Below are 27,541 nucleotides of genomic sequence, written 5' to 3' on the forward strand. Positions count from 1 at the left end.
CATTGGTGAAGTAAGGCCAGAATCTTTGACTGTCATTCTGCTGATTTTACCCCTTACTTGATCTGAATCAAAGCTTTTGCTGTTATTATGTCTAAGAATAGCTAATAAGGACACAAGAAGATCATGTGTTTTATGTAAATAATTCCAACATTGCTTGATATGCAATCAATGAGTACTTAGATTATTTGCAGAATTAATAATGCAGTGATGCGATTAGTCATACACATTTCAGCCCTGACTGACTTGTTGTGAGTCGCATTTAAAGAACATGGTGCATGAAAGAGGGATATGTCTATGAAAACCAAAGAAATGAAGGAATATTAAATGCAAACATTCTTTCTCCTAGATGCATTTCCTTTGTCCCCATGTGACCCATGCTAACCTTACGAGGTAGTATGGTATACCCAGGAACCATATCAGGTTTGGAGCCTGATAAACCTAGGTTTGCATTCTGGTGTTCGCACATTCTAATTGTATGTTTGTTTTTTTTTTACACATTAGTTATCTTCTTTGAGCCTCAGTTTTTTATAGGTAAAATAGATATAAAACAATGAAAATTCCTTAGAATGTTAAAAAAGATTACATGAAATGTTGTGTGTAATAGTCCCATAAAAGTACCTGGCATGTGGTAGGTGTTTGGTAGTCAACTTCCCAATGGCCCTTTGATTCTTGCTAATATGTCATAACATGGAAATTTGTTCACAGTTTAAGAAACAATGAGTTCAAATGAGAGGTTCTTTAAAAACAGCAGATGGGTGGTTGTTTTTGTAAGGGAATTGATAAAATCGGATGATTTTTAACTCCTTACCCTGGGGCTAGCATGATTCAACTCCTTTTGGGGCTGCCTTTCCAGTGGAAGCTTGTAGCAGAATCAAACTTTTAGTTTGTCAGAATCTGTGAACTGCATGATTTTTCTTATCACCATTAGAATTAAATGAAAGGAAATTCCTGGCTTTCAAGATTATGTCTCTGGAAGTGTACAGAACGAAACAGGGGAATAAGGTGCTTCTGAGAAAGGATGAGTAGGCAAGTAAACGGTAGTCTATTTTCTTTTGGCTTTTCTTTAGAAATTCAAATTCCCATAAATATGTTGTATCTCCTGTGTATAAATATAATTAAACATTAATGATATAACAACTTAAGGGATTTTATTAGGCTTCTGATCATAATTACTTATGATTTCTTCAAACCTTAAAAAAGATAAATTGGGAGTTTGAGATGTGCAAATACTAACTACTATATATAAAATAGATAAAAAACAAATTTATTCTGTATAGCACAGGGAACTATATTCAATATCTTGTAGTAACCTATGATGAAAAAGAATGTGAAAACAATTATATTTATATTTAACAATTATATGTATGTTTAATAATAATGAAACATTATGCTGTACACCAGAAGTTGACTCATGGTAACTGACTGTACTTCAGTTTAAAAAAAAAAAAGTAAAAAAAAAAGATAAATGTTTTAAATGATTGAAAGTGTTAGGCAGTAGACAATTATTAGGGCTGTTACTGTGGCAGGTAGAATTCTAAGATATCCCTCAAGATTCCTGCTGTGTGTTTTTTTAAGTCCTGTCTAATCCCTGGGACTGCGAATGCATCAGTCCCGCGATTAGGTTTTGCTTTGCGGCACTCTGCCTTTAAGAAAGGGAGGTTACTCAGGAGGGCCTGACATAATCAGATGGACCCTTTAAATCTGGTTCTAAGGATCTGAGATGGAGTAGTCAGCGAGATTTGAAACATGAAAGGCACTTGACGTGAAGGAGATTCTCCGTTGCTGGAGAGGACCATGTAGCCGGGAGTGTTGACAGCCTCTAGGAGATGAGCCGTGGCAGCCAGCAAGGAAATTGGGACCTTATACAGTGTTATATTATACAGTGTGAGGAGCTGAATTTGGTCAACGATTTGAATGAGCTTGGAAGCTCAGCCTTCCCCAGCGTCTCCAGAAGGGAACCCAGCCCAGTAGACACCTTGATTTCAGCCTCATACCCTGAGCAGAGGACCCAGTTGTGCCAAGCTCTGCTTCCTAAAGGGATGTTGTTTCAAGTGCTTAAGTTTGTAATAATTTGTTGCACATTATAAAACTAATACAACTGCTGCTACTAACTAAACACATATCTTTTTTTTAGTGTTTTGTCTATGCCAAGCACAGTGTACCCTACAGACATCATTTCATTTAATCCTTTTTTTTTTTTTTTACTTTTTTATATAGTCTGTTTACAATGTTCTGTGAGGTTCTGGTATGTAGCATAAAGTTTCAGTCACACATATACATATATATATTCATTTTCATATTCTTTTCCATTGTAGGTTACTACAAGATATTGAATATAGTTCCCTGTGGTATACAGTATAAATTTGCTGTTTATCTATTTTATATATAGCAGTTAGTATCTGGAAATCTCGAACTCCCCATTTCGCCCTTCCCACCCCTTTCCCCACTGGTAACCATAAGTTTGTTTTCTATGGCTGTCAGTCTGTTTCAGTTTTGTAAATAAGTTCATTTATGTCTTTGTTTAGATTAACATATAAGTGATAGCATATGGTATTTTTCTTTCTCTTTCTGGCTTACTTCACTTAGAATGGCGATCTCCAGTTCCATCCAGGTTGCAGCAAATAGCGTTATTTAATTTTTTCTTATGGCTGAGTAGTATTCCATTATTTCTTTTTCCAGTCATCTGTTGATGGACATTTTCATTGTTTCCATGTTTTGGCTATTGTAAATAGTGCTGCTGTGAACATTGGGGTGCATGTATCCTTTTGAATTAAAGTTCCCTCCAGATATATGCCCAGGGGTGGGATCGCTGGATCACATGGCAAGTCTATTTTTAATTTTTAATGAATCTCCATGCTGTTTTCCACAGTGGTGGCACCAAACTTCATTCCCACCAACAGTGTAGGAGGGCTCCCTCTTCTCCACACCCTCTCCAGCATTTATCGTTTGTGGACTTTTTGATGGTAGCCATTCTCTCTGGTGTCATTTAATTCTTACAAGCACACTGTCAGATTGGCATTATGAGCCCCATCTGTGAGAATATTGCAGCACATACAATTTAAGTGATGTGCACAGGATCACAAAATTATTACTGTGCAACTCAGATTTGAACTTAGATTTCTCTGATTCCAAGTTTTGGTATCTAACTTGCTCCTTAATTGTGTAGCAATAAACATTTTATAGAGGTGATAACAGGCCATCTACAGGAAGAGATATAACATGAATGTGACACTTGGTCAAAAAAATGTCTTATTTATGAACCTTTAGCAAGAGGTAAAGAAATTTGGTTTCAGTTTTTATGTGACATGATTACCAGCTGTGGGTGTTATACTTTTAAACCATTATATGAGAATGTACTTTCCCCTTAAAATTGTTACGAAAAAGTTGAATTATATCCAACAATGCACTTTAGATGTCAGTTATGGCTCAAAGTTGCCATTAATATAAATAAAATTATATATTCTAAAATGACCTACTTTTAAAGTGCATTATTGATACATTCATAACATTTTATTTTTTTTATCACCCTTGCCTATATTGAATAAATGTCTTTAAAAGCCATTTTCAGCGTTGTTAATGTTCTTGCATCTTTATTAAATGTCTTATGAAATTGTCTCAGAATATTAACTTTATTGCTGAAAGTCTTGACTATTACACATTAGACTAAATTCTGTAAAATAAAGTTAATTTTTTTCTTTAAGCCTTCCTTTGCTAAATTGTTCCTTAAATTAGTTATAAGTCCTTATATAGTCTCAAATAGCCATTATCTTGTCATATTTCTTAGTTGGTATTAGTGTTTTTGCCTGTTTTCTCTCTGATGACCTCTCTCTCCTTTAATGCATGGAGGTATTTTTTGCCTCCGTTTTCATTCTTGACGGTGTTCTCATTTGTCCTCAGGGATTCAGCTGCCATTGTGTGTGTGTGTATTTCGAAAGTCTTCTGAGCTTGGAGACCTCATACCAACTCTGCCTCCGCAGGTGGAAACGTCTTTTAGCTCTGTCCATTAATGCTTCCTGGTTAGCCGTCACCACTAATGTTTAGAACTCCCCCTTCACTTCCTCCTCTGTCTTGTTGAAATACTTTATTCTTTCACTCCCTGCATTCATTATCCATCCCCTTTCATCTGTCTTACCTATTGCAGCTTTACTCATTTTTCAAAAACATCTGTTTTTGGTATGTCTTTCAAGTAGTGGAAAAATAGCATGTTAGACAGGTGAGAGAAGAAGTAAGATCAAAGCTGTCTCAAAGGTTTTTGACTTAGGCAGATGGGCACAAACTGCTCAGTTTTACTTCCATAGGGAAGATCTGAATTATTGTTACTTTTGTACATGCCTCTTCCTGAGGAGATTATGAATTTCTTGAATATAGGAACTAAATCATTTTGATTGCTTAATCCACACAGCACTTAGCACAACATCTTGCATAGATTATCACTCAATAAATGTTTAATAGTTTGAAAAAATCAGTTTAACTTTATCATCTGTTGTCCTTTTGCAAAGCACTGCTTTACTGCCTGTAAGTCTACTAAGACTTGAATTTCTCTTGGCTTAAAAATGACCAGCAACCACGTGGCAGATGCTTACAATCAATCATTAAAAGTTTAGAGACCATCCTGAATCTTTTACTTAGTAGCTTTTAGTGGTTTTGTTATAATGATTTCATCTACATATTTTTGAATCCAGTTCTGTTTCCAAATAGTGCTTTTCTCGTTGGGTAGAGTATAAGTTTACCTGTATCATGCAGAGCAGTTTTTTTTTTTTTAATTAAGTTACTTGAAGCTTGAAAGCTTTAAGGAATGTTGTCTTTATCATTTTCGGATTTCCTGAACAAATCAGATTCCCAAGGAACCTGAAGGCATTTTATCCAGTTTCGTTGCTCCCAGAACCAGCAGGGTGGGGGAGGGGAATCTTCTAGTCACCTGTCAATTTTCTTCTTTCTGCCCCTCCCTTTCAGGGATGTGAGTGGAGCTCCCATTGCTCCCCAAGATCTTTCATGCTGTCATTTATCATTGTATTGTAAACAAAAATAAAAATCACTGAGGAGTCTGTCCATGTTGAAAGCAATTATTTTTGGAAAAAAAAAGTTCTGAACAATTAGAGCTCACCAAAAGTTTTTAAAATATTTCCTGATGTGTTTATATATGTACACCTCAATAAAAATAATTTAAAAAGTATATTAAAAACACAACATCTGCATGAATAAAAGTTTTAAGAAATTATATATATATTAGAAACAGGCAATTATAGATGTGTTGTTTCAGTAACGCATTACTGTGTAAAGAAAGCTATGACACTTGTTAATCATCTGATCTTCAATTGGGCTGCCAGGGCCTTTTCTAAGGTCCCACAGAGTGAATGTCATGGATATCATGATACCACAGTTGAAGATGGGCCCTAAATTGTCAGAGAATGTTAAGGCCCAGAAAGATTTAGTTGAACAATATCTCCTTAAATTTGGAGTGAGTGATTTGCATTCAATTTTACAATGTAAGTGGAAAGAATGTGTTGGAGAATGTCAGGTCCCATAAGGATTTGTTGCAGAATATCTCTTTAAATTTGCAGTGAGTGACTTTTGGTGGACTTTACAACACAAATAGATCATTTTTGGTAAATTTCTCCAGACCAGTGTCTGTAGATTGGCAGACTTTGGGTCAGGAGGAAAGTATTTTAGTTCATGTTTCTACTGCATGTTAGCTTTATGACCCCATGTACACTATAATATTTAAGTTCTCCAGGTTTTCATTTCATTTCAAAATGAAGATGCTATTGCAGATGATAACATTTGTAAATAACAGACATGTGTTTTGATAGTTGAATGAATGGATGAAAAGGAGGAATGGGAGGAATGGAAGAAAAGGAGGTGTGTTGACAGTTACCCATTAGCTGTGAAAACAATTCATCAGTCCTTACTTGGAGAACATTAATGTGGCTGAGATGAATGGACCTGTTACTGATGGATAGATAGGGATTCAGGAGGACAAAGTCTAACAAGTAACCAAGCTAGTACATAAGGTCCTCATAACTGGTGTGACATGGAGATTAAAGGATTCTGTGAGAAGTGTGCGAGGGGAGTTCTATCTGAGAATGGATCTGTATCAGTTGCCCTGGAGACAGTGGCTGTGCGTGGACCTGAGGGCAGGAGGGTGCTGTGGGAACCATTGCTATATTAGAAATAACCCAGCAAACATGTGAGCTTGGAACCCCTAACTAGCCAATGTGTGTAGCTGAAAAATGATTAGCATATTCTTAAAGAAATGCCAATTCTGTTTTCTCAATATCCTCATTAACGTCTTAGATGTATTTGTTTAGCAGTGTCCTACTGCCACAAAGAAGACCATGAGAAAATAATTTTTTTTAGTATTGCCTACCACAATCCCGTTAAAGCATGACATGCCAGGCACATTTTGCTTGAATGCTGCAAAACCCAACGCACGCAGAAAATGAAAGCCCTGTACGTTCAATGTCAGAAAAAGATCCCTCCTGACACAGCACAGCATATTAATTAGCAGTATCCTGTAAGGAGCTGAGTGTAGAGATTGAGGGCGGAGCTTAGCAATCAGAATTTATGAAATCTTTTCATGTAAGAATCATCATTGCATCCATGGCACATCTTGAATGAAGCTCAGCAACAATCACAGAGAAGGAAGAACTGCATCAATAGCACGATTTACTCAGAGATGGCATTGTTTCCCTAAATGACGCAAAGAGCATCATCGTCATCATCATCATCATCCCGTACTGAGTGCTTACTCTGCTCCAGGTACCACTGTCAGTGCATCTTATATATTAACCCATATAACCCTTATACTGACCTTATGTTGTAGAACTCTTTCAGTTTTACAGAATAAAAGCTCCATACATGTAGACATTTTATGCTGTTTGTGTGTGAGCACACTGCGTGTCCTCAGATCCTAGATTGGAACCTGGCACAGAGTATGTGCTCATTAAATATTAGTTGAATGCATAGTTGAGGAAACCTAGGCACTGAGAGATTAAATAACTTGCCCAATATTTACAAATAGGAAATTACAGTATTCAGATTCAAACTGAGGTCTTTAAACTTCACACAGACTTAATCAACTGAAACTCAACATTTTGGGTGACAAGCATGTGCAATTGCTTTTCTTTAGTCATTGAGGGTCTATGAGGCCAGTCATAAGACTTCTTTATTCCTCTCCTAAAATCCCAACTCAAATAAAATCTAGACCTGGGAAGCAGACATATGGACGTCAGAATATCAGTTTTATTTCTGACCAGACTAGTATTGGGGACTGTGGTCATGGCCAGGCATTCTAATATTTCACCCCGGGGAGTATTTGGGCTGGCAGATAGACATCCGTGTTCCTGGTCACTGTTTCATGTGTATGGGACCCCAACAGACACTTTAGCTCTGTCTCTAGATGACAAGCTTATGCCGGACGCTGTGTGCTCATCACAGGAAACAAGAACACAGGACACAGACCTCCTGGGGCAGGTGGGTCTTAAACCAAAGAGTGTAGCAGAGCTGAACAAATTCAGTTCCTTCTCTCAACCTCAGTTGTCACAAAAGTTATTTCTCGTTTGAGGGGGCAGTGGTGCATGAGCAGCAAATGGGGATGGAAGTGTTATTTCAATATTGTTCCCTCAGGAAAGAGAAAGGGCTGTGAAAATGTGAGGGTTGGGAAATAGGGGTTCCCCTAAACACTAGATCAAACCACCACGGGGTCACAGCTCCTTTTGCCTCCCTAGGAAAAAGGAACGTACTTGTTCTGAAACTGTTAAATTTGTTCCTGATTGTCCTGTGACAATTTCTGCAGACCCAGGGCTTATGTGAGTCTCAGAAGTGATTTTGGTATGCAGACTCAAGATTTCTCAAAGGCACACTTACTCAGATAGAACGCTGTGATTGCTTGAGAAGCACCAAGGAGAAAAGCTTTTAGATACCCTGCATCTGGGAAGCTGAAAAGCAGTGGCCACTTCCTGCTCAGCAACTTTGTCTTACCCGCCCAGATAATTGCCAGGCTGTTTCATGCCCGGGCAAGGGTGTGGGGAGGCAGAGGCAGGCAGGTTATTTATTGAAAGGGAGATTTCAAGAAAATCTGAAAACTGACAAGTAGATTGACTTTAGCAAATCCACAGACAGGAACTGAATGGGAGGATACAATTAGAAGTCTTAGGAGATGAGATTCCAAGTAGAGCCAAAGAAGGCTGATTTTGATGGTCAGAGAACTCCAGAATTATTAAGGTTTCCTAAAGAGCACAGCAGAGCACTGGTTGAAGAAATCAGTTTTAGGAGTTGAAAGGATAAACAGCTAAAGAAGTGGTGTTCTTTTCTGAGGAGTGATGTGGGCGGGTACACGGTGCCTGTGATTCAACTAACAATTAACAAGGATGTGACCTTGGCACCTGATGTGAAGCAAGAGATGTCACATTTCAGCAGGTTCAATGAAGATGGAGATGAACGCTCTTGACTCTTGGAATAGGTAACACATACATCGCCCTTATGAGAACAATGGATGAGGAATGTAAATAGAAATGTTGTAACCACAGTTAATTTCAGTGACCTAATGAGCTGATGAAATGTGTCTTTAGAAAGAGCCTAAAGGTGTCTTAGATCTGAAGTGCCATTCTCACTGACCCAGTCATTTTAAAGGAATGCAGAAAAAATATAAATAATTAAAAAACAAGGCAGGAAAACATACAGCATATTAGATCATACTGTATTTTCTTCCAGTGATGCTCTGGGAGTGCAGTGCCTAGTGTAGTCTTGATTATTTGAAAGCTCTTGTGCCCAGGAGGCATCTTTGGCAATGGGGGTGTCAGGAATCCTACATATTTAAATGAGCTATCCTGCAGGAAATGCTAAAGTGAATGCTTTGTACCTGTAAACATTCTTCTCTTGTTTTAATTTAATAATAACTCTGATTTAAAAAAGAAATTTGAGAATCCATTTAAGAAGTTATTTGCAGTTAAAAGATCTACTGGGGGGAAAAACGGAGCATAGCCTGACCCCAAAGGATATATTATCTCTTCACTGAGCTTGCAAAGGGAGGGACCACCACTGTTTAAGGGCCCATTTAGGAAGACAGTCTGGTGGTGTATTTTTAAAGCATGATGGATGTTTAGGTCTAAAAAAATACTGTTTAGCGCACTGAAATGCCAGAACTCTGTTGACGGCTGTACGTTCCTCCATGTTTATACCGTGAGAAGTGAGCAGTTGCAGTTAGAAGGACTATTCAGGTTAAGAGAATACTGGCAAAAAAGAAAGCAAGACACTGAGATTGAAGCCTTTAATATAAATTGCCAGCACTGATATGACTCACCAGGCAAATGAGAAAGAAAGCGAAGGGTTGGTGTGGGCGGAGGGTGCCTGGGAAGGGAGTAGCCTAGGATATTTTTATCAGAATGTGCATATTGAGAGTCTGCTCAGTTCATGGCTGCCTGTAAGGTGTGTATAACATGAATTTGGTGTATCATTATAACCAGGCTTCCCCCCAAGGAATTTTGGAAACTAAGATACAAGTGGCCGCAGGTCTGACATAGATGGGGCCAGACCAGATGACAGATCAAATTCGAAACAAGATAGTGTTTCAAAAAGGACCCACTAGATGGGACCTGGCATTGTCCTTCTTGAGACCACATGGAGCTGAGTTCGAGAGGAAGCACTGAGACCCACCGAGGAGCAGCCGATTGTTTGCTTTGCATTATTCCAAACAAGCAGTTTGAATGATTTTTAAAAAGTCACCTACTTTATTTTAAAATGCTGAATTTACCATATGGTTTGGGTATTGTACTAACTGAAGGTCAAGTGTTAAAAAAAATTTAGGAGTAATTCTCAGGGAAGAATTGAGAATGAGGATATGACGAAATAACGTGAAAGGAAAAAAAATTAAAATTCACACGTTTCCTCTGTTTTCCTTGCCTTTTTCTAGAGAAATTATGAGCCAGTATCTTATTTTGAAAAGAAGATCCCATTGGTCCCATCTTGAAGAAGCACCAGGACCTTTTCACGTCCCTCACTCTTGGTGCCAGTGGGTGCTCTTTGGCAGGTTATCTCAGATTTGATCTGTCATCTGGTCTGGCCCCATCTATGTCAGACCTGGGACCACTTGTACCTTAGATTCCAAACTTCCTTGTAGGGAGGCCTGGGTATAATTATCTTTCTAAATTAGGGTTAAACTCTGAAATAGCATAGCTCTTGACAATTACTTTCTGCTCCCCAGTCCTAAATCCTTTCCTACATAATAGAACTTATGATTTTGCAGAACCTTGCCATGAAACAATAGTCTACTTTCAACATGTCACAGTGGTCAGCATACCACGTTTTAGAGTTGGAAATGAGCTTCAGTTCTGACTCTGCCACTTATGATTGTGTAACCTTGGACAAGTAATAACATTTTCTAAATGTCAGCTTCTGCATTTGGAGTAATACCTAGCTCAGAGTTTTATGAGAGGAGATAAGATAATATATGCAAAGTACTTAGCAAAGCACTGGCATGTGGTACATGCTACATAAAAGTTATTTTTATTCATTCTTTCATGAATGTGTTCATTTATTTTACAGGTGTCTGTTGAGTGTCAAGTATGTGTGAGCAATTGTTCTAATTCATTGGATTATATGAGTGAATGAAACAGATTCCTCCCCCTAAGTTTACATCTTTGTGAATGGAGTAGAAATAAATACACACAGTAAAATCCATTATGTAGTATGAGTGATGAATGCTGTGGAGAAAATAAAAATAAATATAAATAAAGCAGGGAGATGAGTAGCAGGAAAACTGAAGGCAAGATGAGCATTTCCAATTATATAAGGTTGTCAATATTGGCTTCATTGAGATGTTGACATTTCCATGCAGATTTAAAAAAAGGTTGAAGCTGTCACCTAAATGGATGGCTGGGAAAAGAGTATTCTAGCATGTGGAGGGCTGCAGTCAATTCCAAGGCTAAGGTAGGAGTCTGCCTACGGCAAAGAGGCCAAACTGATGGAGGGAGATAAAGCTAGGTATGTAATGGAGAGGTTGGCTTACATCACTTAGAGCTTTGTTGGCCGTTATATGAGCTTTGGCTTTTACTCTGTGTGAGAGGGGGAGTTCAGTTTGAGTTCCAAGAGGAGGCATGGCATCATTCCATTTTCTCATGTTTTATAAGACCCCCACTGTGTGATGTAATGAAAGTAGACTGTCTGAGGGCAGAGATGGAAGCTGGGAGACCAGTTAACGAGGGCATTGTGGTTATCCAGAGGAAAGATGGGGGCAGCCGGGACCAAGGTGGTAGCAGTAGCAATCTTGACAGGTGGCTGGATTTTGGATAGAACCAACAGGTTTCCTGAGTGATTGGATATGGGTGTGAGAAAGAAAAGTCAAAGATAATTACAAGGTTTGGGCTTAAGCATCAGCAAGAAATGCAGTAAATGTAACCATTATTGTTATTTTACAATTTGCAGTTTCTTGTTTTACACAGTTAAAAAAGAACAATGAACTCGTTTGTGCTTCTGTATATCCTCTACGGCACTGTGAAAACAATACGTACCCAGTTGATGCTGAATGAGTGATTGTTGAACCTTTGAGGGGTATGGGGACAGCTCTGCTGGCCAGGGAAGACAGTAAAGCATGAAAAGATAATATGACCTTTCAGAGAAAAACTCTTTTCACTTTACAGCTTGATCTAGGTCTGGCCCTGCCCATTCATCCCCCATTAAATGTCTAATCCAGGCACTTTTCCCTCGGCCATTCTCTAAAATCAATATGGAGGCCCACAGCCTTCTTGATTGCAGAAAGTGGTCTCCCTTGTTATGAGTCTTAATAGTGATCTGGCTTCATTGTCCTCTGGCCACATAGAGACAAGTACTGTGCAGTCAGTGGAAAGGGACAATGGATGAAATTACAGGACTCAATAAGTCTTAAGAAGTCTGTTTAATTTTTTTCCCATGGGCTAAAGGGGATCCCAGTTATCCTCTTTACGTTTATGTGGTGATAAGATTCTTAGGAACTAAAAGAACTGCCACAGTTCTTTCTGGAAATGATGTATTTCATTTCTGCATTAGGTTTACATTCTTGTGAACATTTACAGATGGGATTCATAAAAACTTCACACTGAGAAAAGAAGCAAACATTATTTCTGGGAGGACTAATGGAAAAATAAATTATATAGCTTACTTACTATTTCTGTTTTACCATCATAATCGGTGAGTCACAATATAAACAAAATACCGAGACCCAACAGTTGGAATTATATTTCAGAAATGTGGAGTCAGTTCCTTTCAAACAGGAGAGCTGTGGGTGAGGAGGATCAGGGCACAAATGGGATACCATGATTTAGCTCTAACTGTCCCTGTGACTATAAACTGGATATGTTTTTCTTGCATGAGGTATAAAGGCTCATTTGTCAATGATTCTCTGCCCTTAGAGCAAGAGGCTTAGAGTCCCATATTCTGAGCTCAGTGATGGCAAACATGGTGTGAATCTCTTTGATCTGTTAGCTAGAGTTGTACCACAGCTGCCTTTTAAAACTGCCTGCGAGCTGAAACAGCAGTTTAACAGCCTCCCAGGAACGGCAGGAACAAGTAAGGATGGACAAAGTGGGAATCATTTTCTGGTAAAACCCCAAACGTATCGACAGACAAGTTGATATAACAAATACCTTTATAGGAAGTGGTGCTAGAAACTGAATTTAGGACAGGGGAAAGATCAACTGTTTATAACAGTGTATTAGAGCCTAGAAGGAAAAAGGATAAAATTTAAATGCAAATCATAAAATGAATAAAGCAACATGAATATTTACATGGAAATATATAAGACATATGATCAGAGCTGAGAAATTAAAGGTATGCTACAGACTAGTAAAGAGTAAATTTAACTTTTTACTTCAAATATGGTCTGTAATCACTCTCCTTGAAAGGTCAGTTTTTCATGCATAAGTCTTGTGTTATTACCCATATATATATCTTTTCAAATATTCTGACTCTAAAAATTGTGTTTGTAAAAAACATTTCTCATATTTCTATTTTTCCTTTAGTAGCAAATGTCTAAAATAAAATATTTTATTATTTTGAAAAATATATAGGCATATTTAGGGTTTAGGGATACATCTAGAACAAAGTAAAATAATGTAATGAATCATAAAGAATGCTGAGTTTGGGAACTTGAATTAAGTTAAAATGAATATTCTTCTGACCAGACTGAGCTGTAGCATCCCAAACTATTTTGAAAGGCCGCCAGCAAATTCTATCATCCCTTTAGTTTCATAGTTGTCTTTGTTTTTCTCCAACCTTTCATTTGTCTCTTGTGTCTAGTGACTTTTTCTGTTAAGTTCTTCTGTTACGTTTCTGCAGTCACTTTGAGGTCCAAACCCTATGTTGTAATCTACTTTCTTGAGGTTTTCCTCCCTAATTAAAAGTCTAGGTCTCCTAAAATTGCATCAAAAGGGCCTATCATAAGAATTCATATTCATTACAGTTAATAGCTCTCTTTTTTTTTTTTAGCTCTCACCTATGGGACCATGTAATAAAATTGTTGCTGGTGATTAAGTTCTTGTCTCATCACAGAAAGAATTCAGAGATGAGACATGGAGGTTAAGAAAGTAAAGTGAAGATTTATTAAGGGATGGATAGTACACTCTCAAGGGGAGAGCGGGCAGGCTCAGGGGAGCGGCAGCAAGTTGGCAAGTTGATTACATAGGGTGTAAAAATGAATGGGCGGAATATTCATTGGGGAGGGAGGGGTTTGAGGTCATATTCCCTGATTTTCATCCCAGCTCCACCTTCCCGAAGGGAGGAAAGATTTTTGTCCTTATTTAGTCTTATTGGAAGTGTCATGGCATCAATGCATGATGGGTATTTCTAATCTGCAAGGCTAATTTTATTGAAATGAGGACATAATGAGCAAAAGGTTGCATTTGGACAGTGGAAGTTCCTGCCCTTTCCCACATTTCTTTGTCAGCTTCCAGGCCACTTGTCACACCAAAATGTGTGATTGCTTATCAATCCAGAGGTTCCTGCTTTGTCTGCCCAAGGACCCCTGTTGTTTACATGATGTACGGTTTCCTGCATTTGGCCCCATGCCCCCGCTTTTTGCCCAGTTCCTGCCATTTGGCCTGTGTCCCCTTTCTCTGTTCATATCTAGCTATCTGCCTGCTCTCACAAAATGAGTTGAAATGGTAGAAGGGAAAGGTTCTGAGAGCAAAAGGAAACAATTTTAAAAAGAAGCCCATTTTATAAATAAAAGGATGGCTTGAGAAGCCTTCTCTTACTCCTCGGTTTTGAGTTCAGGGTCACCTCTCTTCTGACCATCAGCCACCTCCTAGCTCCTCACACCACAACTTAGCATGTTTGATTATTTTTATCATTTACACATGCTTCATGGACAACAATTACTTGTTTCTCTTTCCTCAAAGACCATGATGGCTACATACTATGCTCTCTTTTTACCTGAGTGTATTACATAGTGTAACAGTCAGTCACTCAATTATGTTTTTTTTGAAGGAAGAAAAACAGGAAGAAAAAAGAAGGAAAGGAAGAAAATTTATTTATCCATTTTGCAGTATCTTTTTTAATGTAGCCTTCTTGAGAAGTTCCATATTTAAGACAGAGTGATACAGGCTTTTGACTTACATATGGGGCAGTACAACACCAAAATTTATTTATTGGTATGTGTATACACACACAAATATATACATATATATATCTCATATTATAATATAGACACATCAGTATATAACACATATACACACACATACCATGTATATATATGTAGATGTGTATACATATTAATATGTATCATATACATAATACATCATATATATGATATAATGGAAAGTTTATATGTATATGTATGATATGTATGTGTGTCACATACATGTGCATATAAACTTTTCATCTTAAAATTTAAATAACATGTTTTGCAAAACTAGCACTAATATTTAAATGCACTGTCATTTTCTTTATCATTATTTCTATATTATTATATCTCAAATATATAACTTGAGATTGGTTAAGTTATTAAATGACAAGTGTGTAATAAATAAATATATATATGTGTATGTATATGTGTATATATATCTCTACATCTGGTTTGATTGTACTGGCACTACTCAAGATACCAAACAGTCTTAAACTAAGTGAAAAATCCATTTCATTGGTTGTTTTTGAATGACATTTTATTATTGGGATAGTAATAAGCATGGGATTTTTACATCACAAAAATGTTTCAGTACAGCTCTCTTATTAGTAACTGCTGAATTTGGATGAGATAAAATGAATATAATCATGCACAGTTCACAGGGTCATCTTGAAAATATATAGAAAGTTAACCTAGTCCATGCAAGTAGTAAATGCTTAGTAGGGGATAAGTTTCTTTTATTATCACACAATGGGAATTCAACAGCTAGGACACGCATTTAAGGGTTGATGCATACGTTTCTAAAAGTCCCTAATTACATGTTAGGTGTAGAGTAATCATAACATTCTCCAATGCACAGACTGTCGGGAAACAGCAACCAGTGATGGGTGATAAAGTTAATTACTTTAAGTGATTTCTTTTTTCCTTTTATAATACTTTAGGCCAAATTTATTTTTAAGAAGAAATGGATACTGTCATCAAATTAGAATATCAATAAGCTCCATTTTATAAGTACAGAGTTTCTTTTTGAAGCTGATCCAGGAGATTCAGGGAAAGATAGCAAGGGTTTGTACTGGTGCCAACAAGGCTCTTCACACATTTAACTTCAGAATGTTGTAGACAAGAAATGTTGAATTGTTGAATGGGAGAACAGAACTCTGTTTGAAACAAAAGGGAAATGATCTTAGGCTTTTAGCATCTAAATCTAAAACTTTACCTTAAAATGTTTTCCATATGTGATGAATGTCATTCGGCAGTTTGCTGTCATAATACTTTTCCTACATGTAATTTATTTCAGATTATCTATAGGTATAAAGATAATAGTTTATTTTGTATTTATCTTTGATCATCATCCACTATGATTATCATTCTGTGGTAAACTGTGATTCTCCGTTACTCCTGTAGGAAAACGTGCTGGGGGGCTGTTGAGTGGTGAGGAGAGTGAGGCAACACACAGCCATTTAACAACTCCTCATGCATTAGAAGTTACAGCATAATTTATTTCATTTGGAGAAGTAAAAACTTCTGGAACCAGCAGGAAGTCTAATCAAACACCCCAGGTGGCAAGGACAACTTCAAAGAGGAATTGTCATCCGAGCTTATTTTTTTGAGAACAAGGATTACAGGAGAGGACATTTTATATGGAGTATGTTATGGCTATAACAGTGTCGAACAGCATTGGATCGGGACGGAAACGAGACAAAGATCATGAAGGGTCTGATGTGCCATGCTGTGATCTTCGAACTCGATCTTTAGGCAAAGGATAGTCATTGAAGAAAAAAAAATGATCAGAGAAAAGACATAACCTGATTTACAGTTAGCAGTGTCATAGAGGGTATCACATGAGTTGGGAGACTAGAGGCAGGAAAACTAAAAGAGGCCACTTCAGGGGGCATTACCAGTGAGGATGGAGAAGAAAGGAAAAGTTGAGAAATGAAGGAAATACAATCAACAGAACCCCCTGATCAATTAAAATGCAGGGTATGAGTAAGACGTTCAGACTGAGACTATTAAAAGCTTGACAACTGACAAAATGATGGTGTCTTTTACTAAGACTAGAAATAGAGGAGGCAGAATTTTGAATGTTTGAAGCCATGGCCTATACAAGCTTTTGAAATTATATTTTTTACAATTTGAAATTGAAATTTTTACAATTAAAAATTGTATTTTTAAAGTCTTTACTTCTCTTACATTTAAATGCTTTCCTTCTATAAAATAGTAAAGAAAGAATTGAAAACTTACTTTGCAAATTAAACAGAAATATCACTGTTGACAGCAGTGTTCTGTGGGGATGGCAAAAAGGTCATAAAAGAAAAGTTAATTAGCATACTTTTTAACTTATGCACTTTTTCTTATGATTAAATGAACATAGTGGGATTTTTTCAATCCCTCAGTATTAGTGATACATATGAATTGTATTTCTCAGTGTTCTAAAATCCTCAAATTATGTTGATTTATAGAATAATTCGTTATCTTAAAAAGGGAAAAGCTTGTCCTTATTATATATTGAACATGAGAATCCTTTTTTAAATTAACATATATTTGGGGAGCAAAATGTAAATTTTTATCAGCAGCATAGATTTAGTTTTAAATTCTCATAACTTAGTTGTTAGGCTGGTTACTAACAGAACTCAGAGAACAACATAGGATTTCAGGCTGGTGATGTAATAAGTTCCAAGTTTTTAAGGGACCCAGGAATACTAAATTTGTAATAGCCTGTGCCCAGACTGAACTTTGAACTCTCAGTGTTCTAGCTTGTCCCATGTGCTCTGGGTGCTATCTTTAACAACTTGAAACAGGATGGGGTCACTGGAATCTCCTCACAAGAGAATCTTACTTGTAGTAGTAGAAGTGAGATCTTTGAGAACATCTTCACTCCTTCCCTTGCCAGAGTCCTAAACTGAGCATGGCGCAGTCGCTTGATGAAACATTACCTTGAGGAACATGAATCACTCCTGGTACCACACACAGCTTCCCTTTGGAAACATTCTCTCCCTTGTCTGTCAGGCAGGGGGTGTCTCTGGACTGTACTTAGTAAACCCTTAGTAGCTATTTGTTAATTGAACCAAATGATTTCACTAAATCCAGGGGAATCAATGTGCATTCAGTCTCCTCTTCTTTTTCCTATTTGATTGCCTTTACCAGTGCTTTGGGGAGAGAGGTGTGTCTTCAGCTTCCTCACCAGAGAAGGCTGATCATTAGATATTTAAGAAAGACATTTCAAAGAGAGAGAAGGCATGACAAATCTTCTACCTGATGATGGTTCTAAGGCCAGAACAATCTGAAACCCTTTTGGGAACAGACTCTGCAGTGATGTCAAAGTCCGATTCATTTGTAGCCCATAATCAGTGACTGACATGATGAGATATGTTTAGTTTATCCTTTGAGGACTTTGTATCTTATCCATAAAAGTACAAGTTTTCATGACCCTTGTTTGGGATTCCCAAAATGGGCTATACTTTTTAAGTCAATGCATTTTAATTAGCAGGAAAAATCAAAGTAAATAAATACAACTACAAGAACAAACAATATATAAAGGTTCAAAATAAAAAAAAATACATCAAGGAATCTTACCTTGAGAGGAAATTTCATATATTCAGTATATGTTTCATGTCATCAAAGACCAAAAAATTAGAACTATAATGAAAAATGATGGTAGGAAAACACAGTTCACACTGGTTTTATTATTTTTCTTAATTCTTCCTGATTTTTGGGGAACTATATTTATCAAACATGTGTTTGAGTGTCTAGTGGGTGAAAGATACAGACTGAGGAGCAGCAACTTCTTTGTGGTAGAATGGTGACAAATTATCAAATTCAAAATTTTCAACTCTTAGTAGGAAACACTGTCATATCCACACAAGTCACTTAAGTATTTGTTGACTTTAATGAAACTTGACTGATGACAAATGGTACATGTAGGTTTTATGGGAATCATCCCAGGAAACAAAATGTCTTTGTTATTGCTGAGAGAGTAAAGCAAAACACAGCAATGACTAACTTGTTTTAAAATATGTGCATGACACTCTATTTATGATACACGGTGAGCAAAATTATTAGCATCCTTATCTTCTTGCAGGGATATCATCGACGGTTTGATTTTACTCTCCGTATTGCGAGTTCATGCTCTTATTAGTATTACTACTAATGTGCAAATTACAGGGGTGAAGACAGTCTAGCTTCTTGCTTGGATGGTTAGCTCCAATTAATTTAATATCTTTGAATACAATTGATATCTTTCCTGAGCCCTCATTTATTATCATTTCCTTTTCTTAGGGTAAGTAAGGATGTTTGTAGTTGATTTGCTTTCTCTCAGAAGCAGATTCTAAGATATGCAGTCACTTGGGATGTGATATCAGGAGGCCCTGGCGGAGGTGAGGGGCAAAGTGATACAGGGAGGGGAGGACAGCCAAAGCATGGTACTACAATGAGCAGTGTACTGCTGAGGACAGCTGGGGTTCAGTCCCACTGAAGTCATCTGGGAAAGGGTGTAGAACATGCCTTAGAGTTGTCTCCAGTGAGAGGGAGAGAAAGCTGAGTTATATTTTCCCCAACTCCCGTAGTCTGTGCACAGGCTTCTCTGCACTTCAGGTCTTGCCTGCACAGCCAGGAAAAGCCCCCGTGCAGAGAATCATAGGTGCATGCCGCAGAATGCCACAATGTGTAGAGGAATTATGATTGCCCAGGGAATACGGACAGAGAACTAGCAGCAGATGCCACGGTGGCCTATGGATATGCACTATTTTATATGTCATTGATATAATGATTTAAACGATCAAAGTTTCCATTTGGAATCGTCATCGATTATAATAAGAAAGATGCATAGATAATTCTACACGTAACTCAGCATTTCTCTCCTCTCTGAGAACCTTCTTAACTTTCTTGCCAATAAACCTAAACACCTCCTTCCATTGTTTCAACACTCTGTCTTGTCACCCTGACGTATTTAAAGCTATCCCCTCCTTCTGCTCTCCTCCGTGTAAGTATCTTCAGTCTCCTTTACTGACTGCACTACCTGCTGACTCAGGAATATTCCTCTGTCATCGATCTCCTCTCACCTGAATATTCAGCTTCTGCCTCTCTCCCTTCACCCCTCCCATTGGCGTTGCCAGATCCTTAACTATCTTCCCCCTTAAACAAGCAACCAAAAAATTGTCTCTTTTTCCCTACCTTCCCCTGTGGCTGGAGCCCTCTTCCCCTTTTGAATTAAACTCCTCAAGTCTTATTTAAAATCACTTTGGCCTTTTCCTCTTTTCTCCTTCTCTTCCTCCACGCTGGCTTCTGAACACATTTTTTGTTTCACTGATGGCTCCCAGATCTCTGAATTCAGTAACTATTCCAGACCTCTCAGATGACTCGCTCTCTCAGCCTCAGTGACAGTCCGTGACTCACTTCTTCAGAGGGATGTAAACTGCCTTTGTAACACTCAGATGTCTAGTTCTGGGGACACTCCATTTTCCTCTCTAGTTTTGGGGATACTCCATTTTCCTCTCTAGTTTTGGGGACACTCCATTTTCCTCTCTGGATTCTCCTTCCTGCCAAATTTCCTAATTTCCTTTTTATGAGTTCGTTCAGTGTTGAGGCTGGGGTCATTTTTCCTTTTCCTGAATATGCACAGCAGGAGAATATCCCTCTCAATGCATACATTCTTCAAGTATGTTTATGCAGCCAATAAACCATGAAACCAGTTCTTTAATTGTGCATGTCTGTGTTCTGCATCTTCAGGTGTTGCTCTTACCACTTAGAGCTTCTAGGGTAATCTTATTTTTCTCTCTTTAGATTCTTCCTTGGCACGTCCCTGCAACCACTAGGTAATGATGATATTCCCCATTGCTCTTTGCTTGCCATTTGGCGTGTAAGAGGATAGTCTTCAGATCCTTACCAGGAATATGTTCACGTGTTTTCATCATCTCTCTTCTCTGATGTTATAACTCCCAGACTAAGGAGAATAATTTCATTTGCCTCCCTTTGGGTGAAGACTACTTTACCATTTTAATTTCTCTTCTCTGGAAAATTTTAAATCCATATCTATCATGACTAAGTTTTATCCAGGTGTTAACTGAATTAATGTGGTAGCATGATTAATTTGGTGTGAGAGAAAAACACAGGTAATTCCAATCCAGGACCAGCTACATAATTTGTGAGGTCCAGCCCAAGATGAAGATGCAGTATCCTTTATTCAAACACAATTAATAATTTTGAGAAGTAAAAACAGAGCAGTAGACCAGGCACGGGGTTTTTCTGAGCACAGGGACCTATGTGATGGGACCAGTTGTACAGCCATCAAGCAGACCTGGTGCAGGTGTTCAAGGGCAGGTGGCAGCTGAGAATTAACTTTATAAATGAGTTTCAAATAAGTTTTTTAACTAAATTTCATGAATACCAATTTTGGAATAAAATAGTGTATAAAATAATAAAGTTGAGTGAGTATATTTATTTAGGACACTGTAACTATGCTTTTGACACAGAGTATTGTGGTGAATAGAAATATGTAGTTAATAAGAAAACACTTTCATTTCACATTTATTCTGGACTGAGATATAATGCTTTGTTTATCCTGAGGGCTCCGGAGTCAGGTTGCTTGGGTCCTAAAACCTGGCTCTATCTACTCTGTAGAGTGTGGGTCACGAAGCACATTTTTTCACCTTTCCCTATATCAGTGCACACAGGTATGGTGATGATGACAGAGAGCCTATCTCATAGGTTTGTGACACAGATTATTATATTTCAAGTCCTTTGAAGAGTAAGCTCTGTGACTCTGTTATTTCAAACAAGTCTACTCTGTTATTTCAAAATTCTGTTACTTTTTATTTTTGCCTTAGTGGATACGATGTCCCAGGTTTAGTTTATGTTCTCTTTCATGGTTGCAAATTCATGTCCAGCATAATATTAAAAATAGTTCATGATGTTGTTTGTGTAGAATTACACATTTGACACTTAGTCGTTGAAGCATTCAGTTAGTTCATGATGATAGAAATTAATACTGTATTTTTTTCCTTGTAAGAGTATGGAAAGGGCTGTATTTAAATTTTTTTTTCTTTGAACTTTTCTCCTATTGCCATTTGGCTTATTGAAAATCAAAGATCTAAATCACCTCGTTAATAGAGCAATCCAGTTAATTGTGTTACAGTTTATAAATTACATAACTTTCTAGTCTAATTCAGTTTAATCTCAGCATTTCGAGCTTTCTTGATTACATTTAAAGGCAAGCTTGTATGGAAATAATCCTTGTGATTATTGAATGCTACTTGCTTTTATTTTCATGTCACTGAATGATAAAGCTTTTTATATTTAATGTGAATTATGTTTATTTATGATAATTAATAATGTTTTGGGCTTTATTGAGACCATACACTTATTTACAATCTACAAACTAAATCCCTACCATTATGAAATACCATCTGAAATATTTGGTTTAAAAGTCAAATTTAGGACTGTGTCAAACAGTAATCATACTAATCATACTTTATGTTATGTACCGATGGCCAATTTATTGTAATCCAGCTCACTTAAGATAGCTTCTGGGGAACTATTTCTCCTGAGCAGTGTGTGCAAAACAAAATGCTCTGGTCAGGTGTAGTTTCCAAATAAGAATGTCATAATCCTTCTAGGCATTTAACATTTAGGATTGTGAGAACCTAGGAAGTAATTAAGCAATAAAGCTATTTTTGTTGATTGTGAACATTGAAAAGACAGTGAAAGCAATATTTCCAAATATCACAGAACTTCCCAAACATGCCATGTACTTGACCCCTTCTCCCCCCTGTGGTTCTCACTATATAATATCTATGTTCAATCTCTCTTTCTCACATCAGACAGTATTACTGAAGTCTTCACTAACATCTACGTGACCAGTTTTGGCCCTGTCTCAGATACAGATATGGTGAGTTTTTCATTAATATAATGGGAAGTGTGTGTGGGCGGGGGGGGGGAGCTAATTTAGAATAAACAAGTATTTTTAGTGTTATAGATTATGTGTCTGTCTCCTGCCTGTTTAGTCTACCCCCATACATGGAGATGTAAGGATCTTAATCTGCTTATATCTGTGGTGCGCCATTCCAACCTGAGTGTTCAGATTAACCTTTTATATTTTATATTATTTTCAAAACATTCTATCACAGTGTGATAAACAATTGTTTAAGTAAAAATAATGATATTGTTGAGAGCCGTTTTCAAAGATTAAGGCACCTTCTTGACTTCCATATGTCTGTACAGTTTTATAGATAACTGCTTTCTACAGATTGTGGTCACGGTCAGTGTTACAAATGGAAACCTTCTATTGGCACTGAGTAAGGTGTTTTTTTGTTCATACTAGGTACATAAATACAGTAGATACAATCCTTACACATAGTAGGGATGTATAAATGAATCTAAAGAAAACTAGAATCTTAATGTTCTTGAATTCTATGGAACTGGTCTTTATTTTTCTTTAAAATGAGATCAGTGGAAGAGGGAAATTGGTCTGTTGGGTTCGAAATTGGTGGACTAGATACAACATAGATAAATTCTTGATTAAGCATAAGAATTGCAATAATCAGTCTTCTACTTCTCCTGTTCCTATAGTGATCTGTTAGACACTTTTTTGTAGAAATTATTTTTCATCCACCTTCCTTATGGTCAGGGAGTGAGAATTAGAGGAGATGCCCTGTCCCTTTCTTGCCTGGTTGTCCTCCATCTGTGTCATCTCTCTCCAGTGTCTTCCCTTTCTCTGATACCTCAAGGGAAAGGGTGACAGGTGTGGAGGTTTTCCACCTGGAGAAACACACAAAAACTAAAGGTTTTCCTTTTTTTCGGATGCTCATAAACAACGTTAGCCTATTTCTTTTTTTTTTTTTTACTGAAGTATAGTTGATTTACAATATTGTGTTTGTTTCAAGTGTACAGCATAGTGATTCGGTTATTTTGTCTTCAGATTATTTTCCATTATAGGTTATTAAAATATATTGAATACAGTTCTCTGTGCTATATCGTAAATCCTTGTTGTTTATCAATTTTATGTATAGTAGTCTGTATCTATTAATCCCATACTCCTAATTTATCCTTCCATCCCCCTGCTTCCCCCTGGTAACCAAAAGTTTGTTTTCTATGTCTGTGAGCCTGTTTTTATTTTGTATATTTCCATTATTTCTTAAATTCCACATATAAGTGATATCATATGGTATTTGCCTTTCTATGTCTGACTTCGCTAAGTATAAAATTCTTCAGGTTCATCTATGTTGATGCAAATGGCATTATTTCATTCTTTTTATGGCTAAGTACTATTCCATTGTGTGTGTGTGTGTGTGTGTGTGTGTGTACACCTCACATCTTCTTAAACCAATTTTCTATTTATGGGCACTTGTATCCTTTCCACGTCTTGGCTATTTTAAATAGTGCTGCTATGAACACTGAGGTGCGTGTATCTTTTCAAACTAAGGTTTTCACTTTTTTCCACATATATACCCAAGAGTGGGATTGTTGGATCATATGGTAGTTCTATTTTTAATTTTTAAAGGAATCTCTATACTATTTTCCATAGTGGCTGCACCAATTTACTTTCCCATAATTATCCAATTTATTAGGCATTCTTTACATTGGAGAAGATATGCTGGTTTTATCATTAAAAAAGTCTGTTTTTCTTCCACCAGAGCCACTTCTCTGACCTCACAGTTCTTTTGTATATTAACTTGGATGGTTGAAGATGTAAAGTGGAAGAGAGGTGATGACCCTCAACTTTAGGGAAGTGGTTGATATCAAAGTCTACAGGTCTTTAAAGTTCTTTCTAATTAGAATGTGAAAACTTAAGTGCCTTTTTTCCCACTCAACGTCAGGCCTTAGTCACAATTCTGCAATGACAAGAAAATCCCACTTTTCAACATAACCCCCCCTTGCATTATGTTACATTGTGGCCTGAAATATTAATCATCCTCTTTCCAGAGGTTAATTGCAGTGTATAGGAACTTGAAAATATGACAGAGACATATTTGTAGTGTGTGTACCCCAAACATTATTGGTTGATGGTAAAGGTAATATTTCTGTGCAGCTTGTCTTAGTAAATGCTCCATATATTGGAGAGACACAGTGAGACACCTCACCTCTATGTGGAATCAAGTGTAGAGAGTCAGAATTTTGTCCAGCACTACATTTAAAGATTAGCAGAATATCACACAAAATTTGGTTCTTATATGGTTAACTTTGGTGTTTTATTACCAGCCAAAACATAAAAGTAAATGATATAGGACCTCAAATTATCAAAGTTTGCAATGTTGTAGATTTTACGTTGTAACTATTAGTGTTAACAGGTACTATGTTAAACTTTGTTTTGCAAAGTGAATTATTTTACCTCAAAATGTCAAAAGTAAACACATATACATAGATGATTTTTCTAGACATACAAATATTTGATATTTAGGGGGTTCTAGACAGTCATATATTTTTGGTAAAATGTTTGAAGTGACTTTTTTTTCCAGTGGTGATGACGGATTGAACTAATCCTCCACCTCTTTGTTCTGACCGTACTTTGGGATTACTGACACATTTAGAAAGCTGGTAGCTTCAACTCAAAATGGATTAAAGACTTGAGTGTAACACCTAAAACCATAAAACTCATAGATGAAAACATAGTGGATAAACTCTTTGACATTGGTCTTGGTGATGATTTTTTAAAATTTGACACCAAAAGCAAAAATAAATAAGTAGGACTGACTATATCAAACTGAAAACTTCAGCACAGCAGAAGAAGCTATCAACAAAATGAAAAAGCAAACTACAGAATGAGAGAAAATATTTGCAAATTATATATCTGATAAAGAGGTAATATCCAATATATATAAAGAACTGGCATAATGCAAAAGTAAAAAACAGAACAAAACTAAACCAAAAGCCACAATCCAATTTCAAAAAGGAAGAAAAACTAAATAGACATTTCTTCAGAGAAATCATACAAATGGCCAACAGGTACATGAAAATGTACTCGGCATCAATAATCATCAAGGAAATGGAAATGAAAACCATAATGAGATATCACCTCCCACCTGCTGGAATAGCCACCATCAGAAAGATGAGATACACTGTTTGATATCACTTATCCACTAATATGTGAAATCCAAAAAAAAAAACCAAATTAGTGAATATAACAAAAAAGAAGCAAACTCACAGATATAGAGAACAAATTCGTGATTACCAATGGGGAGAGGGAAAGGGGGGGACAATATAGGGGTACAGGATTAAGAAATACCAACTACTATGTGTAAAATAAGTAAGCTATAAGAATATATTGTACAACACATCACAGGGACTATAAACAACATTTTGTAATAACTATGAAATGGTGACTAACTATGTTGTACAACTGAAACTTATATAATATTGTACATCAACTCTACTTCAATAAAATAATTTTTAAAAGATTAGAGATAAATGTTGTCAATGATGTGGAGAAAAGGAGACCTTTGTGCACTGTTAGTGGGCATGTAAATTGGTATAATCACTACCAAGAACAGTATGGAAGTTTCTCAAAAAATGAAAAATTAAAAAAAATGAAAAACTACCATATTATTCAATAATCCACTTCTGTAATGAAAAGAAGATCTCCAAGAGATATCTGCACTCATACGTTTATTGCATTATTTACAATAGCCAAGGTATGGAAATATGGTGTGATATATATATATCACATGAGAAAGAGCAAAATCCTGGCAATTTTTGACAACATGGATGGACCTTGAGGTCATTATGTTAAGCGACTAAACCGGACAGAGAAAGACAACTATTGCATTGTATCATTTACATATGGAAGGAAAAAAAGTGAAGCTCACATAAACAGAGAGTAGCTAAATGGTTGCCAGCGGCTGGAGGGTGGGAAAATCAGGGAGAAGTTGGTGAAAGGGTCTAAACTCTCAGCTACAAGAAGAATGAAGTCTGAGGATCTAATGTCAAGCATGGTGACTGTAGCTGGCAGCACTACTGTAGAACTGAAACTCACTAAGCAAGTAGAACTGAAATGTTCTTGCCAAAAACAAACAAAATAAATATATAAATATGAGGAGATGGATATGTTAATTAACTAGACAGGGGAATCCCAAGTGTGATCATTTAGTTAGTATTTCCATGTAGGAAGTTTTTTCCAGGCATTTATTGGGTTTATATATTTTAAAAAACCCTAAATTCTGGGAGAAATCAAGTAAGGAAAAAACGGGGAAAAGCATTATAATTCTCCTGCAAGAATTAAAGCTTAGTAGTCAATATAAAGAATCCACTGATGTCAAGAAGAAACTCAGAGCAGGGGATGCTGACGGGTGAAGTTGAACACTCAAGGTTAAGGACAATGTGTTCCAGAACTGGGGCAGTACCATGTCTGAGTGAAGTCACAATTAGCCATTTAGGCGCCTAGCAGTTGTGTGCTTGTGTCCTGTCTGCTGCTGTCATTCTTAAAAATAAACTGAATATTTATAAGATATGTGCAAAAATACATAAATAAAAATAAAAAGCTGGTAGCTGATGTTAGGTGTGCAGTCATTAGCAACAGAATGAATTTAAATTCTCTTGTCTCTGAATTAAATTCAGATCTTTGGTCTCTTTAGTGAATTTAGCCCAACTACTTAAAATTTTTAACAGGCTCAAGATAGGCTTTCTTATTTTAGGGGACACTACCACACATTATAGTAAACCTTAAAATGCACTTACATTCAAAACTATATAGGTTGAATTGAATTGAATGAGATTGAATTTGGTAATGTTTAAATTTTTAAAAATCAATTATTTTGAATTTTTAGCTTTCTTTATGTATTTTGGATTATGTGTATGTATGTGTGTGGGCACATGCATTTGCATATTGAGATAGTCCCTAAAATGAAATGTACATTTAATATCTCCATGGGCTCTTGAAATGTTTGAAGGTCCTAGATATTTCTCCTAATACACATTTTCCTTGAATCACCCAATGCAACACAGTCTTATAGAGTTCTCTTT

At 36.7% G+C, this 27,541-nt stretch overlaps 1 protein-coding gene across 5 annotated transcripts in view; it reads left to right on the plus strand.

The window, feature by feature from the left end:
• Positions 1 to 27,541, plus strand: part of GABRA2 (gamma-aminobutyric acid type A receptor subunit alpha2) — a 110,457-nt gene that overhangs the window by 23,432 nt on the left and 59,484 nt on the right. For 3 of the 5 annotated variants that reach the window (XM_072973709.1, XM_072973703.1, XM_072973694.1), the window contains exons 1-2: positions 6,527 to 6,759; positions 22,408 to 22,475. In XM_072973709.1, coding sequence (XP_072829810.1) covers positions 22,473 to 22,475 — 3 coding nt within the window. In that variant the 5' untranslated portion in view covers positions 6,527 to 6,759; positions 22,408 to 22,472. Of the gene's footprint in view, positions 1 to 6,526; positions 6,760 to 22,407; positions 22,476 to 27,541 lie in introns of those variants that run through there. The other 2 variants (XM_031687571.2, XM_031687577.2) reach the window with 1 other exon arrangement.

This window comes from Vicugna pacos, chromosome 2 (assembly GCF_048564905.1).
Source record: "Vicugna pacos chromosome 2, VicPac4, whole genome shotgun sequence".
NCBI lineage: Eukaryota > Metazoa > Chordata > Mammalia > Artiodactyla > Camelidae > Vicugna > Vicugna pacos.